Raw genomic sequence first — 17,064 nt, forward strand, 5'->3', positions numbered from 1 at the left:
ACTAATAATAATAAGTTAGGCTAGAGTTGTACATAATTTAGTACAATTCCAGTCTAAAATCCTACCCTATATGGGTTGCCTATATAATATAATAATGATGATAATTGTGGAAATTCAGGGTAGTGCTTTGCATACGAGGAGTCACAATAACGTGGCTCAAATGTGTTGACCAAACCACACACTAGAAAGTGAAGGGACGACGACGTTTCGGTCCGTCCTGGACCATTCTCAAATCGCTTGTGAGAATGGTCGAGGACGGGCCGAAACGTCATCGTCCCTTCACTTTCTAGTGAGTGGTTTGGTCAACAGGGTAGTGCTATATTTCTGGATTTTATGATTTTGTTTATATAGAGTATATACAGTCATGATTATATGAGGCAGGTACCCTATTGCCGTGAATTTGATATGTGGAAGGCATCCTACTGCAGTAAATGTTATATGTGACAGGTATCCTACTGCCGTATATGGTTATGTGTGTGTCGCAGGTATCGTACTGCCGTAATTCTATTGATTATATTGGTCTGTTTTTGGGAAAGTCTACTTTCGACTATACTGGTCCGTAAGAGCAAAAAAGATGTGGGGGAAATTTATTCCAGCATACAATATCATTCATAGATTCATATGGACCAGAATTTTTTTTGGCTCTGAAACATATGACTTATGGATTTTATAATAATATAATCCATGTATTATAATTTTATATAACCATCCTGGACCTGATGTATATAACCATCCTGGACCAGATGTATATAACTGTGGAGGGAACCACATTCAAAGTGCCCGCCAGAGGGAATATCTCTTACGCGAGGTGCTCCTGACTGATGATGATTGATGAAGATTAAGCAATCCAAAAGGAGGCATGGGCATGAATAGCCCGTAAGTGGTGGCCCTTTTGAGCCATCACCAGTATCAATAGATGATACTGGAGATCTGTGAAGGTGCTACTGCACCCTGCGTGACGGGACATGTCTCGCGTGATCTCCTGATTGGTGGGCGGCAGTCCGACGCCGTGCGTCTGCGCATCACCTGCATGCATGCCTGTAGGCGAGAGGGAGGCCAGACGAGAACCTCACCTGATCGCAGAAGGACCTGTTAGTGACGCCCCCTGGACTGTGGTTATCCAGCAACCCATACTGGTCAGCTACCATTGGACCTCGCCCATCCTCGCCCCAGAAGCCGTCGTATTGCTTCAGTCCTCCCGTGAGAAGACTTCAGCTCAAGGTGAGCCGCTGTTTTCACCGTTTTCCGCCCATTTCCGTGTATGTTGATTACCACGTGGTTGGTCAGTCATAGCTCCTAGGCGACCGCCTCCACATAACCATCCTGGACCATATGTACATAACCATCCTGGACCAGATGTATATAACCATCCTGGACCAGATGTATATAACCATCCTGGACCAGATGTATATAACCATCCTGGACCAGATGTATATAACCATCCTGGACCAGATGTATATAACCATCCTGGACCAGATGTATATAACCATCCTGGACCAGATGTATATAACCATCCTGGACCAGATGTATATAACCATCCTGGACCAGATGTATATAACCATCCTGGACCAGATGTATATAACCATCCTGGACCAGATGTATATAACCATCCTGGACCAGATGTATATAACCATCCTGGACCAGATGTATATAACCATCCTGGACCAGATGTATATATAACCATCCTGGACCAGATGTATATAACCATCCTGGACCAGATGTATATAACCATCCTGGACCAGATGTATATATAACCATCCGGAACCAGATGTATATAACAATCCGGAACCAGATGTATATAACCATCCGGAACCAGATGTATATAACCATCCGGAACCAGATGTATATAACCATCCTGGACCAGATGTATATAACCATCCTGGACCAGATGTATATAACCATCCTGGACCAGATGTATATAACCTTCCTGGACCAGATGTATATAACCATCCTGGACCAGATGTATATAACCATCCTGGACCAGATGTATATAACCATCCTGGACCAGATGTATATAACCTTCCGGAACCAGATGTATATAACCATCCTGGACCAGATGTATATAACCATCCTGGACCAGATGTATATAACCTTCCGGAACCAGATGTATATAACCATCCGGAACCAGATGTATATAACCATCCGGAACCAGATGTATATAACCATCCGGAACCAGATGTATATAACCATCCTGGACCAGATGTATATAACCATCCTGGACCAGATGTATATAACCATCCTGGACCAGATGTATATAACCATCCTGGACCAGATGTATATAACCATCCTGGACCAGATGTATATAACCTTCCGGAACCAGATGTATATAACCATCCTGGACCAGATGTATATAACCATCCTGGACCAGATGTATATAACCATCCTGGACCAGATGTATATAACCTTCCGGAACCAGATGTATATAACCATCCTGGACCAGATGTATATAACCATCCTGGACCAGATGTATATAACCTTCCGGAACCAGATGTATATAACCATCCTGGACCAGATGTATATAACCATCCTGGACCAGATGTATATAACCTTCCGGAACCAGATGTATATAACCATCCGGAACCAGATGTATATAACCATCCGGAACCAGATGTATATAACCATCCTGGACCAGATGTATATAACCTTCCGGAACCAGATGTATATAACCATCCTGGACCAGATGTATATAACCTTCCGGAACCAGATGTATATAACCATCCTGGACCAGATGTATATAACCATCCTGGACCAGATGTATATAACCTTCCGGAACCAGATGTATATAACCATCCGAAACCAGATGTATATAACCATCCGGAACCAGATGTATATAACCATCCTGGACCAGATGTATATAACCATCCTGGACCAGATGTATATAACCTTCCGGAACCAGATGTATATAACCATCCTGGACCAGATGTATATAACCATCCTGGACCAGATGTATATAACCTTCCGGAACCAGATGTATATAACCTTCCGGAACCAGATGTATATAACCTTCCGGAACCAGATGTATATAACCATCCTGGACCAGATGTATATAACCTTCCGGAACCAGATGTATATAACCTTCCGGAACCAGATGTATATAACCATCCTGGACCAGATGTATATAACCAAGTGCAATTTAATTTCTTGAGGGTTTTTTTACGAAATGAAATGACATTTTATTTCCAAAATGATGACGTTATTTTCTTTAATGCTGCAGATGAGCAGCAAGAGCGAGATGGAGGAGATTACTGGTAAGGTTCTGGCAGAGTTCCGTCAACCCGGCCAGGATCCCTATCAGCTTATCGCTAAATACAATGAGTGGAGTAAGATCTACGATCAGGTAATTGGAGTTTCCATTTTTGTTCATATGACTATTATTGAACAAATCTACAAGGGCCTTGATAAGGGTTCGAACCTTTGCGCTGGTTGTTTGCTACTGGCAAACATTCTGGAGCGCTACTGCCCCCACCAGGGTCCTGAGGCTTCCACTGAAGCCTAACCGGGATTTCACACAATTCCCCCCATGCACTCGGGCTCTGTCAACCAAATAGTTCTACCTCTGATGTACTTCAATACACACAGAATTCTCAATAACGTGATATATCAAATTAACACATCCACAAGGTGCTCGACGAGGGTTCGAACCTATGCGCTGGATGGATCCTCGTGGGGGCAGTAGATGACCGCTCCTGACCAAGTGATGACTGATCCGACCTCAATGATAATTGCTACTGAAAAATAAGGACAGCTCCTGACCAACTGATGACTGCTAAAGACACAATTAGGACAGCCCTTGACCAACTGATAACTGATCCCAGTTCAATGATGACGGATACCAGCTCAATGATGTCTGCTAATGACACAATACACACAGCTCCGAACCAACTGATGACGGATCCCAGCTCAATGATGACGGATCCCAGCTCAGTGATGACGGATCCCAGCTCAATGATGTCTGATAATGACACAATACGCACAGCTCCGAACCAACTGATGACATATCCCAGCTCAATGACGACTGATCCCAGCTCAATGATGACGGATCCCAGCTCAGTGATGAATGATCCCAGCTCAATGATGACGGATCCCAGCTCAATGATGACGGATCCCAGCTCAATGATGAATGATCCCAGCTCAATGATGCCTGCTACCGATACAATAAACACAGCCCCAAACCAAATGATGATTGATCCCAGCTCAATGATGACTAATCCCAGCTCATTGATGACTGCTACTGACACAATAAACACAGCCTCTGACCAACTGATGATTGATCCAAGCTCACTGATGACTGATCCCAGCTCATTGATGACTACTACTGACACAACTTTGGTTGGAACCAAAGAGCCAAAGCTCAACCCCCGCAAGCACAATTAGATGAGTACAATAAACACAGCCAGTGACCAATTGATGACTGATCCCAGCTCATTGATGACTACTACTGACACAATAATCACAGCCACTGACCAACTGATGGCTGATCCCAGCTCAATGATGACTGCTACTGACACAAAAACACAGCTCCTGTACAACTGATAACTGATCCAAACTCAATGGTAATTGGTTGTGAAACAATGATAACATCTCCTGATCAACTGACAAATGCTACTGACTAAAACAACTGCTCCTGGCTCACTAGTTAGAGCTTCTCTCCCACTGGTAACTACTTATTATTCACTAGTGACAGCTCCTAACTCTGCAGCTATTGCTCCTTACCACTTCCTATACATGATGACACACTGACAACAACAGATACACACAGACGACAGTTCCTGACTCCCACACGACAGTTCCTGACCCATAGACGACTGTTCCTGACTCACACACGACAGTTCCTGACTCACACACGACAGTTCCTGACCCATAGACGACTGTTCCTGGCCCACAGACGACTGCTCCTGGCCCACAGACGACTGTTCCTGACTTCCACACGACAGCTCCCGACTCACACACGACTGCTCCTGGCCCACAGACAACAGCTCCTGGCCCACAGACGACAGCTCCAGGCCCACAGACGACAGCTCCTGGCCCAGAGACGACAGCTCCTGGCCCACAAACGACAGCTCCTGATCAACCGACGACAGGTTCTGACCCAGAATCGACAGCTCCTGACTCACAGACGATAGCTCCTGACTTACAGACTATAGCTTCTCTCCCATTGACTATAGATATTGACCCCCAGACGACAGCTCCTGACACACAGACGACAGCTCCTGACACACAAACGACAGCCTCTAACCCACCGACGACAGGTCCAGATCCACAGTCGACAGCTCCTGACCACAGCCGATAGCTACTGACCCACAGACCACAGGTCCTGTCCACAGACGATAGCTCCTGACCACAGCCGATAGCTACTGACCCACAGACGACAGGTCCTGACCACAGACGATAACTCCTGACCACAGCCTATAGCTACTGACCCACAGACGACAGCTCATGACCGAATGACAGCCCACTGACGATTGTTCGTGACCCAGGGACGACTTCTCTTTACCAACAAACAATACCTCCTGAGACTAACAGTAGCTTCTGACACTGATGACGACTCATAATGCAGAGAAAACTCCATCAGACTCCAGAATATCTGCTCCTGTCTAGCTGTTGAGATCTTAAGGCCCAGTGACCACTGTTTTTATCCTACTACCTACAGGTCCTGATACACTGACGCAGGTCCTGATATACTGACACCAGGTCCTGATATACTGACTACAGGTCCTAATACACTGACGACAGGTCCGGATATACTGACGCAGGTCCATATGTACTGACTACAGGTCCTTATATATTGACTACAGGCCTTGATATACTAACTACTGGTTCAGAAATACTGACTACAGGACTACAGGTCCTGTATATAATCAATACAGGTCCTGATATACTGAAAACAGGTGCTGAAATACCGACTACAGGTCCTAATACTGGCTACAGGTCCTGATATAATAACTACAGGTTCTGATATGTTGACTGCAGGTCCTGTTATACTGACTACACGTTCTGATATACTGATTGCAGATCCTGATATACTGACGAAAGGTCCTGATATAAAGACTGCAAGGTATGATATACTGATTACAGGTCCCCATATACTGACTATAAGTCCTGATATATTTACTACAGGTCCTGATATACTGACTACAGGTCCTGACATACTGACGACGGGTTCTGATATACTGACAAATCGGTCCTGATATACTGACGACAGTTCTTAATATATTGAATACAGGTCCTGATATATTGACTACAAGTCCTGGTATACTTACGACAGGTCCTGATATACTGATGATAGGTAATGATATACTGACGACAGGTCCTTATATACTGACGACAGGACCTGAAATACTGTTGTTGTTGTTGTTTAAGATTCGCTACTCAGAACAATAAGTTCCAGTAGCACGGGCTGTGGTGAGCCCGTAAGTGGAGGCTCTTTGGAGCCATTATCTGTATCAGTGGCTGATACTAGAGATGTGGCGATGGATGGGGGTCTTCATGATGGTTTTCAGCCTGGAGGGCTGGCTATACCAGTTATGGAGCTGGTGGATTAGTGTGGGCCTCTATGTTTTCCCTTTTTTCTTTGTCTGCGACTTTGGCTGAGCAGTGCTGTCGTTAGAGTTTGGTGACGTGGCCTCCATGAGGAAGTCTTGAACCGTGTAGGTGTCGTATTTGTGATGCGGCGGTGGAGCTCCTACTATGGTTCCCTCGTTTGAGGAGTCCGTAACCTCCGTAGTGGGCGTTTTTGTCTTTCGCCTCGCAGCCTTAGGTAGGCTTAGGTGTCGTTGATTGGTGGTTGTAGCTATTTCAGGAGCGCTGGTGGTGCTGTTATCGTTTGTAGACAGCACGTCTGCTAGCGCGGCTGCTGAGATAGTGATGGTAGGAGTGCTGGGAGCTGGAGAAGGAATTACCTCTGTGTCGCCCGGGTCATGGGCGGTTCTGGAGTCGGTGTTGAAGTTGACCGCATGGTCGTCCTGGTGGTAGTCTCCGGAGTGGTAGAGGAGGCAGTGAGATTTACGCCAGTGGCTATGATGGGGGCCAGGCCATTGTCTATGTATAATGCGTTTAGTTCACTGACAAAGCGCTGGTTGTCTGGTCCTGCAAGCCTTTCCGCTAGTCTAATAAGACCAGGACCTGATATACTGAACACAAGTTCTAATATATTGACTGCAGGTCCTGATATACTGACGAAAGGTCCAGATATATGGACTACAGATCATGAGATACAAACTACAGGTCCTGAAATACTGATGATAAATCCTGATATACTGACGAAAGGTCCAGATATACTGACTACAGGTACTAATATACTGACTAAAAGGTTTTGTTATAATAATTGCAGGTCCTGATATACTTACGACAGGTCTTGATGTACTGACTACAGGTCCTGATATACTGATGACAGGTCCTTATGTTCTGATTAGAGGTCCAAATATACTGACTACAGGTCCTAATATACTGACTAAAAGGTCCTGTATAATAATTACAGGTCCTGATATACTGACAACAAGTCCTGATATATTGATGACTGCTCCAGACATATTGACAACAGGTCCTTATATACTGACTACAGGTCGTGATATTCTGACAACAGGTCTTGATATACTGACGCAGGTCCTGATATACTGACAACAGGTCCTAATATACTGACGACAGGTCTTAATATACTGACGACAGGTCTTAATATACTGACTACAGCTCCTGATATACTGATTGCAGATCCTGATGTACTGACGACAGGTCCTGATATAATGACTGCAGGTTTCGATATACTGAGTACAGGTCCTCATATACTGACTATAGGTCCTAATATACTTAATACATTTCCTGATATACTGACTACAGGTTATCTTGAGGTTATCTTGAGATGATTTCAGGGCTTTAGTGTCCCCGCGGCCCGGTCCTCGACCAGGCCTCCACCCCCAGAAAGCAGCCCGTGACAGCTGACTAACACCCAGGTACCTATTTTACTGCTAGGTAACAGGGGAATAAGGTGAAAGAAACTCTGCCCATTGTTTCTCGACGGCGCCCGGAATCGAACCCGTGACCATAGGATCACAAGTCAAGTGTGCTGTCCGCTCGGCCGACCGGCTCCCTAGGTCCTGACATACTGACGACACGTTCTGATATACTGACAAATAGGTATTGATATACTGGCTCAGGTCCTGATTTATTGATGACAGGCTCTAATATACTGAGGACTGGTCTTGATATGCGGACTACAGGTCCTGATATACTGACGAGAGGTAGTGATATGATGACAACAGGTGTTGACACACTGACGACAGGCCCTGATATTCTAACGACAGGTTCTGATATACTGACGACAGTTCCAAATATACTGACTACAGGTCCTGATATACTGACTACAGGTCCTGGTATACTTACGACAGGTCCTGAGATACTGACGACAAGTCTTGATATGATGACTACAAGTCATGATAAACTGACTACAGGTCCTCATATACTGACGACAGGACCTGATATACTGAAGACAGGTTCTAATATATTGACTGCAGGTCCTGATATACTGATGACTGTTCTTGATATAAAGACTAAAGGTCCTTATATACTGACGACAGGTCATGATATAATGATGACAGTTCCTGATATGTTGATGACAGGTCCTGATATACTGATGATAGTGTTTGATATCCTGACAACAGGTCCTGATATACTGACGACAGGTTCTGATATACTGACAACAGGTCCTGATATACTGACGCAGGTCTTGATTTACTGACGACACGCTATAATATACTTAGCACAGGTCTTTATATGCTGACTACAGGTGCTGATATACTGACGAGAGGTCCTGACATAATGACAACTTGTCCTTATATACTGATGACAGGTCCTGATATTCTGACGATGTTTGCAAATATACTGATGAGAGGGCCTAATATACTGACGACAGGTCCTGATATACAGACTACAGGTCCTGATATACAGACTACAGGTCCTGATATACAGACTACAGGTCCTGGTATTATAACTACAGGTCCTATTATATTGACTAAAGGTCCTGATAAACAGACTACAGGGCCTTATATACTCACGAAACGTTCAGATATACTGACTACAGGTCCTGATATGCTGACGACCGGTCCTGATACTGGCGACAAGTCCTGATACTGACGACAGGTCCTTATATAATGACTACAGGCCATGATATACAAACTACAGGCCATGATATACAAACTACAGGCCATGATATACAAACTACAGGTCCTGAAATGCTGACGATAGGTCCTGATATACTGACGAAAGTTCCTGATATACTGACTACAGGTCCTAATATATTGACTAAAATGTCCTCTTATACTAATTAAAGGTCCTGATATACTGACGAAAGGTCCTGATATATTGATGACAGCTCCAGACATACTGACAACAGTTTCTGATATACTGACGCAGGTCCTGGTATACTGACGAGAGGTCCTGATATACTGACAGCCAGTCCTAATATTCTGACGACAGTTTCTGATATACTGACCATAGGTCCTGATATACTTACTACAGGTCCTGATATACTGACTACAGGTCGTGACATACTGACGAAAGGTTCTCATATACTGACAAGTAGGTCCTGATATACTAATTCAGGTCCTGATTTATTGATGACAGGCACTAATATACCGAGGACTGGTCTTGATATGCTGACTACAGGTTCTGATATACGGACGAGAGGTACTGATATAATGACAACAGTTGTTGATACACTGACGATAGGCCCTAATATTCTGACAACAGGTTCTGATATACTGACGACAGTTCCTAATATACTGACTACAGGTCGTAATATACTGACTACAGGTCGTAATATACTGACTACAGGTCCTGGTATACTTAAGACTGGTCCTGAGATACTGACTTAGGTCCTGATATACTGATGAAAGGTAATGATATACTGACTACAGGTTCTAGTATACTGACGACAGGTCCTGACATACTGACGACAGTGCTTGATATTCTGACGACAGATCCTTATATACTGACTACAGCTTTTTATATAGTGACGTCAGGTCCTGATATACTGACGAGAGGTTCTGACATAATGACAACTTGTCCTTATATATTGACGATAGGTCCTGATATACTGACGATATTTGCTTATATACTTACGACAGGGCCTAATACGCTGACTACTGGTCCTGATGTACTGACGACAGGTCCTGATATACTGACGACAGGTCCTGATATACTGTCGATAGGTCCTAATATTCTGACTACAGGTCCTGATATACTGACGACAGGTCCTGATATACTGACGACAGTACTTGATATTCTGATGACAGATCCTGATATACTGACTACAGATCCTGATATACCAATTGCAGGTCCTGATATACTGATAACAGGTCTTGATAATCTGACTCTAGGTTTCCGGATATTAGCCAACTGACGGTTGATCCTAGCCATGTTACGTCTACTCCTAGCCTAATGAGCATCTGGCCCACTAACAACTGCTCTTGACCAATTGACAATTATTGCTGACTCACTGGCGAAAGCTTGTGGTCTACTGAAGACTTCTTTTGATCCTCTGACGCCAGCTTCTGACTACCTAACGACGACGACAGATCCATTGACAACTACCCATGACGCACTGCCGCAAGCTTTTGTCCAAACGAAACTGCTTTTCAATGACTGACGAATTCTTCTGATTCACTAACAACAGCTGACATATTGACGATATCTTTTGACCCACTAACATCTGTTTCCAACCCTCTGTTGCCAGATTTTGACCAATAAGACCACTTTTGACCCTTTGAAGACAGAAATGTATGCAGTGACTACAGCTACTGACCCACTGTCAGACGCCAGCTTCTGATCCATTGATCACAGCTGGTGATCCAGTAACGAGGGGTCAAGTTGCGCTGACAAAAACTCCTGACCCACTGATGACTGTTCTTTACCTACTGACAATATCTGTTAACCCACCGACAACAGCTACTGACCCATTGATGACTGCTTCTGATCGTCTAACATAAGGTCTTGACCAACTGATGGTTTCCGTCGTATTGATAACATTTCCTGACTAAATGAAAACTTTGACACGTGACGACTTCTTCTGATCCACTGACTAAAGTTCCTAATCTATTGATGAATTATTCTTATCATTGACTACCCACTGAAAATAACTCTTGACCCGCTGACTACACATCCTGGCGATAGCTTTTAGGCTGCTGTAGTTTTATTCTGATACTGAAGAACGGTGCTGACCCAGTGACAAAGGTGTTTCATTGATGACAGCTCAAGAAACACTACAACTGCTTATGTGCAATTGACGACCAATCCTGACCCACTGACGACTGGTCCTGACCAACAGACAACTTCTGTTGAATAACTTACTCAGGGTACTGACTCATTAATGACAGGCTGTAACCCATTGTCATCAGTTCCTGACTCATTGATAGCAATTTCTATCCAACTGACTGGCACACCTCCAATCCAATTAATGACAGGACGTGACCCACTAACGACAGCTAATGATCTAATGATGACATCTGATCAAATGGTGATATACTGACGACTGCTCTTATTTCATTGACGGCAGCTCCTGACCTACTGACGAGCTCTTCTTATTTACTGATGACAGCTCCTAACCCGTTGATAATTGTTCCTATCCCACTGTGGCGCCAAACGACTTGGACTAGACGGTAGAGCGACGGTCTTGCTTCTTGCAGGTCGGCGTTCAATCCCCGACTGTCCAGTTGATTGGGCACCATTCCTTTCTCCCGTCCCATCCCAAACCCTTATCCTTGTTCCTTTCAAGTACTACATAGTCGTAATGCCTTGGCGCTTTCTCCTGACAACTACCTTACTTATCCCACTATTACCAGTTCTTGACTCACTGAAGACTGTTTCTGACTAATTTAATAACTGCAGACTGCTTCTGACCATTGACCCTGACCCAATATAATTTCTGAACCACTGTCAATAGTTTGACTCACTGAAGATAGCTGCAAACACTGGCAATGGCAACAGCTCCTGACATACTGATGACAGCTCCTTCTCCATTGATGCTAGATTTTGACCAAAAAAACACAGCTTCTAACTCTGATGAAAGCTCTTGACCCCCACTTATCTTCTGACCTATTTATTAATCATATCTCCTTAACCATTGATGATAATTTCTGACCCACTGATAAAAACTCCTGTCCCACTGATCGTGGATTATGACTTATGTGCTCTACAATGCTGACCTGCTCAATGTCACAATAACAAAATCTCAAGTCGCACTGATAACAGTAGTTCCCTTGTTGACAGGATGGGACAGTTTGTTAGCATCACAATCATCATGTTTGTGTGGCATTTATCAAGATATGGTATCTAGGTACATGGTTTCTCATTTATTTTTTGTGTTTATCGGCGTTTGGTATCAGTTTAAAGGGTGTTGAGACATGTTTTCAGATAACACTAATGGGTGGAAAGTATTTGTTTGGTATTATCAGTATAAGAATCTTATTTGTCTTTAAAAACTGTCCAAAACTGGTACAAGGTGTAACCTAGTTGTGCTTGCAGGGGTTGAGCTTGCTGTAAGGTAGTAAGGACTACCTTACAGGTACCTTATCCAGAGTCTCTGTATCTATCTCCCGCTAATTCCACTGCTGTTAATGAGATAATCCTTTCTCTTAAAACAAAGTAAAGTGCCCTTGCTGAGATACCAACTCTAATTAACAAAAAAAAAACTCCAGATTTCTAGCTCCTGTCATTGCATTGCTCTTCAACAAATCACTTGAACTCCACACCTTTCCGTATATTCTAAAAAAAGCGAGTGTAACCCCAGCGCATAAATGTGGTGATCTCATTGATTTCAACAATTTCAGACCTATATCAGTTTTGCCAACTTTGTCAAAAATATTTGAAAAGCTGATCTACAAGCAGCTTTACTTTTATCTAGATAAACACATTATACATTTAGACAATGTATACATTCTTGCCAATATACATTCCGACCCAAAATAACACTAACGATGCACTGATTATTATAATTAACTTGATACATGTAGATCTTGATGAAAATGAGTTCCCTGTTGAGTTATTTGTTGACCTACATAAGGGTTTTGACACTGTAAACCACCAATACCTTCTCCTTATATTACATCATTATGAAGTCAGAGGTCACTCCCTGCAATACCTTCAGTCTTACCTTAGTGACAGGCTCCAATATGTTTCTGTGAAAGATTCCATTTCTGGCACCCTACCCATCAACATTGGTGTTCCTCAGGGCAGCATACTTGGCCCTCCCCTCTTTCTCATCTATATTAATGATCTTCCAAATGCCTCTCAACACCGCAACCCAATTTGATTTGCTGATGACACAACCTTCATTTTCTCCGGTCCTAACCATCTTACTCTGAATGATACAGTGAATACTGAACTAAATAATGTCCATCTTTGGCTAACTGCTAACAAACTCCCTCTTAACATTGACAAAACCTTCAATATTTTGTTTGGTAATAAATATTCAGATCAAATTAATCTGAAAATAAACAATATCCAAATTAGTAACAAAGTAGATAGTAAATGCCTTTATGTCCTCGTCGATAACAAGCTGAATTTCCAGGGACACATTCTAAATATAGCAAAAAAAGTTTATATAACTGATGGCAATCTTTCTAAGATTAGATATTATCAACAGCAAAAAAAGTTTATAACTATTGGCATTCTTTCTAAGATTAGATATTATCAACCTCGCCCTGCTCTGTTACTCTCTCATCTATCCTTATCTCAATTATGGTATTTGTGTTCGGGGTTCTACTGCCCAAAATCATCCACGTTCTCTAATTACTCGACACAATTCTGCTATTGAAACAATAACAAAATCTGGCCCCAGACACCACTCGGCATCCTTTCTTAAATCTTTGAATATATTAGGTATTAAGTCACTGCACATCCTCTCAAGTGTTCTCTATATATATTTTAAACTCTGAACTGTAATGCCAATTCTCACCTTAAACGCTTCCTAGAAGATTGTAACAGAGCCCATGAGCATGGGCTCATTTGAATGACTTTCCCAGACACGTCAAAGGCTTTACCTCTCTCAACCAGTTTAAGAAAAATACTAAGTACTACCTAATAAACTCCATGTAACCTACCTTACCCCCTAAATGTCAACCCATGTCTTGCTATTTTCAAACAATACTGTTTGTTGACTATCTTGTATAACTATGGACTTCCCCCATTTACATTTTGCTTGTAATTTATCTTGTATGTATGTACTTTAACCTGAATAAACACTTTATTTTATTTTATTTTATTTGAGAATGTATTTATGAGCGTGTGTGTGTGTGTGTGTGTGTGTGTGTGTGTGTGTGTGTGTGTGTGTGTGTGTGTGTGTGTGTGTGTGTGTGTACTCACCTAGTTGTGCTTCAGGGGCTTGGCTATTTGGTCCCGCCTCTCAACCGTCAATCTACTGGTGTACAGAATCCTGAGCTTCTCAAGCTCCATCATATCTACATTTGAAACCGTGTATGAAGTCAGCCTCCACCACATCACTTCCTAGTGCGTTCCATTTACTAACTACTCTGAGACTGAAAAAGAACAAGTTCTTTCTAATGTCTCTGTGGCTCAGTTGGGTACTCAGCTTCCACCTGTGTCCCCTTGTGCGTGTACCACCAATGATAAATAATCCATCCTAGTCTACCCTTTCAATTCCCCTGAGAATTTTGTATGTGGTGATCATGTTTCCCCGGGCTCTTCCGTCTTTCAGCGACGTGAGGTGCAGTTCCCTCGGTCTTTCCTCGTAACTCATGTCTCTTAGTTCTGGGACTAGCTTAGTGGCATACCTTTGAACTTTTTCCAGCGTCGTCTTGTGCTTGACAAGGTACGGGCTCCATGCTGGGGACACATATTCCAGGATTGGCTTTACATACTTGTTATACAAGGATCTGAAAGATTCCTTACACAGGTTTCTGAAGGTAGTTCTGATGTTAGCCAGCCTCGCATACGCCGCCGATGTTACTCTTTTGATGTGGGCTTCAGGAGACAGGTTTGGCGTGATATCAACTCCTAGATTTTTCTCTCTGTCCGTTTTGTGAAGAACTTCCTTTCCCATTCGGTATCCAGTGTCTGGTTTCCTATTTCCTACCCCTAGTTTTATTACCTTACATTTACTTGGGTGTAACTTTAGTAGCCATTTGTTGGACCATTCCATCAGTTTCTTTAAGTCATCTTGTAGCCTCCTACTATCTTCCTCTGTCCTAATCCTCCTCATAATTTTTGCATCAGCAAACATTGGGAGGAACGAATCAATGTCCTCTGGAAGATCATTTACATATCAGGAACAGTATAGGTCCAAGAACTGATTACTGAGGGACTCCACTGGTGATTCCTCGCCCCCTCACAGTGACTGACTTCTGTTGCTTAGATACTCCCTTATCCAGTGGACCACTTCCCCTTTCACTCCTGCCTGCATCTCCAGTTTGTGCACTAGTCTCTTATGTGGTACTATGTCAAAGGCATAACATAACCATTACAGAAGCCATTGTTGACTATGACCTGCCTTACCCTACAGATTTCTTCGTCGACTTGCTTCCAACCAGAGCTGTGAGTGAGAGTTCGGTCGACGTAAGCGTTGACAACACTCCTCTTGTAATGTTGTGTAACTCTTGTAATGTCAACGCTTACGTCGACCGAGCTCGCACTCACAGCTCTAGTTGAAATCAGGTCGACGAAGAATCTGTAGGGTAAGGCAAGTCCAAGTTAACAATGGCTTCTCTAACAGTTATGTTGAAGACGTCATTAAAAGAAAGGAAACGCCATGCAACCTCTGAAGTGTCAACTAACACAAGACTTGCACCCCCTATTAGACTGTTTCACAGGAACTTCTTTTCGACGGCTCATAAAACGGAGAAAAGTGTCCTGAAAGACATTATTAATTGGAACGTTATCTCCATAGACACAAATCAGAAGATTCAGTTGACAATTTACTACAAAAACAAGAAAATTGCCAACCTACTCGTGAAAAGCTCTAAACACCAAACAGAACGCATTGAAAGAAACCAACGTCGTCAATGCCTTCACATGCCCACTTTGGGACTGTCAGCCCCAAAGATATCAGTGTATAGGCAAGACAACATATTTTTTTAGGCAATTAGCAATGCACAAAGAACAGGGCTCTATCAAGGAGCATATAATCTCCTCACACGACCAGACCATCACCAGAGAAATCTTAACAAGCAACACAGAAATTATCGACAGATACAACGACGACAGGAGACTCGACATCTGCGAGGCCCTACACATCAAAAAGTCAACACCATAAAATCAACAGCCAATTAACACATAATTACATTCTACCCACATGAAGACCCTGAACCAACACAGAAGAAAAAAAATAAATCACGCAAAATACCCACGGATTCGTGTTTTATCAACTCACCCCAAAAAGTTAACAGAGTATGTAAAATTGTCTTTACCCATCGATTTGTGTCCTGTCACCTCACCCAAAAACATTTGTATCCTATCACTTCACCAAAAAATGAATATAAGCATGAAACAGAGTATGTAAAATTTGTCTATGAAAGTGTGAGAAGTGTCTTGCGAAACGCTTCTAGGCGTAAAACCATAAATGTGTGAAAATGAACTTTACAGAGTTAATTATTCAACTACCATTGACAGTAAAGAAAAACATAAGAAATATTGAGAAGATTCGTGTTAGAATTATTAATCTTACTATTTCGGTCATATTCAACAACATATATATGTATATATATAGGTGAAAGTATGTCTGGGTGAGAGTAGACTACGGGTATGTGTGGGTGAGAGTAGACTACGGGTATGTCTGGGTGAGAGTAGACTACAGGTATGTGTGGGTGAGAGTAGACTACGGGTATGTGTGGGTGAGAGTAGATTATGTCTGGGTGAGAGTAGACTACGAGTATGTCTGGCCGATAGTAGACTACGGATATGTCTGGGTGAGAGTAGGTTACAAATGTTTGGGTGAGAGTAGACTACGGGTATGTCTGGTTGAGAGTAGGTTACGGGTATGTCTGGGTGAGAGTAGGTTACGGGTATATGTGGGTGGGAGTAGGCTATAGCTATATGTGGGTGGGAGTAGGCTATAGCTAT

General features: G+C 42.9%; 1 protein-coding gene across 1 annotated transcript; it reads left to right on the plus strand.

Moving 5' to 3' along the window:
* Positions 1 to 6,687: 6,687 nt before the first annotated feature.
* On the plus strand, positions 6,688 to 9,866 carry LOC138365764 (neuroblast differentiation-associated protein AHNAK-like). Its single transcript, XM_069326229.1, has 9 exons — positions 6,688 to 6,757; positions 7,162 to 7,287; positions 7,624 to 7,764; positions 8,172 to 8,366; positions 8,508 to 8,696; positions 8,780 to 8,974; positions 9,175 to 9,279; positions 9,406 to 9,570; positions 9,658 to 9,866. Exons 1-9 carry the CDS (start codon positions 6,688 to 6,690, stop codon positions 9,864 to 9,866), a joined length of 1,395 nt encoding a protein of 464 aa, XP_069182330.1.
* Positions 9,867 to 17,064: the final 7,198 nt, after the last annotated feature.

This window comes from Procambarus clarkii, chromosome 2 (assembly GCF_040958095.1).
Source record: "Procambarus clarkii isolate CNS0578487 chromosome 2, FALCON_Pclarkii_2.0, whole genome shotgun sequence".
NCBI classification, from domain to species: domain Eukaryota; kingdom Metazoa; phylum Arthropoda; class Malacostraca; order Decapoda; family Cambaridae; genus Procambarus; species Procambarus clarkii.

What these genes read in the sequence shown, in the direction of transcription:
- LOC138365764 (XM_069326229.1), top strand. Translation starts at nt 6,688, where the DNA reads ATGGTTCCCTCGTTTGAGGAGTCCGTAACCTCCGTAGTGGGCGTTTTT. An exon ending in TATACTGACTACAGGTCCTG is followed by an intron (nt 8,367 to 8,507) that starts GTATACTTACGA and finishes TATTGACTGCAG; the next exon opens with GTCCTGATATACTGATGACT. An exon ending in TCCTGATATACTGACTACAG is followed by an intron (nt 9,280 to 9,405) that starts GTCCTAATATAT and finishes ATACTGACGCAG; the next exon opens with GTCCTGGTATACTGACGAGA.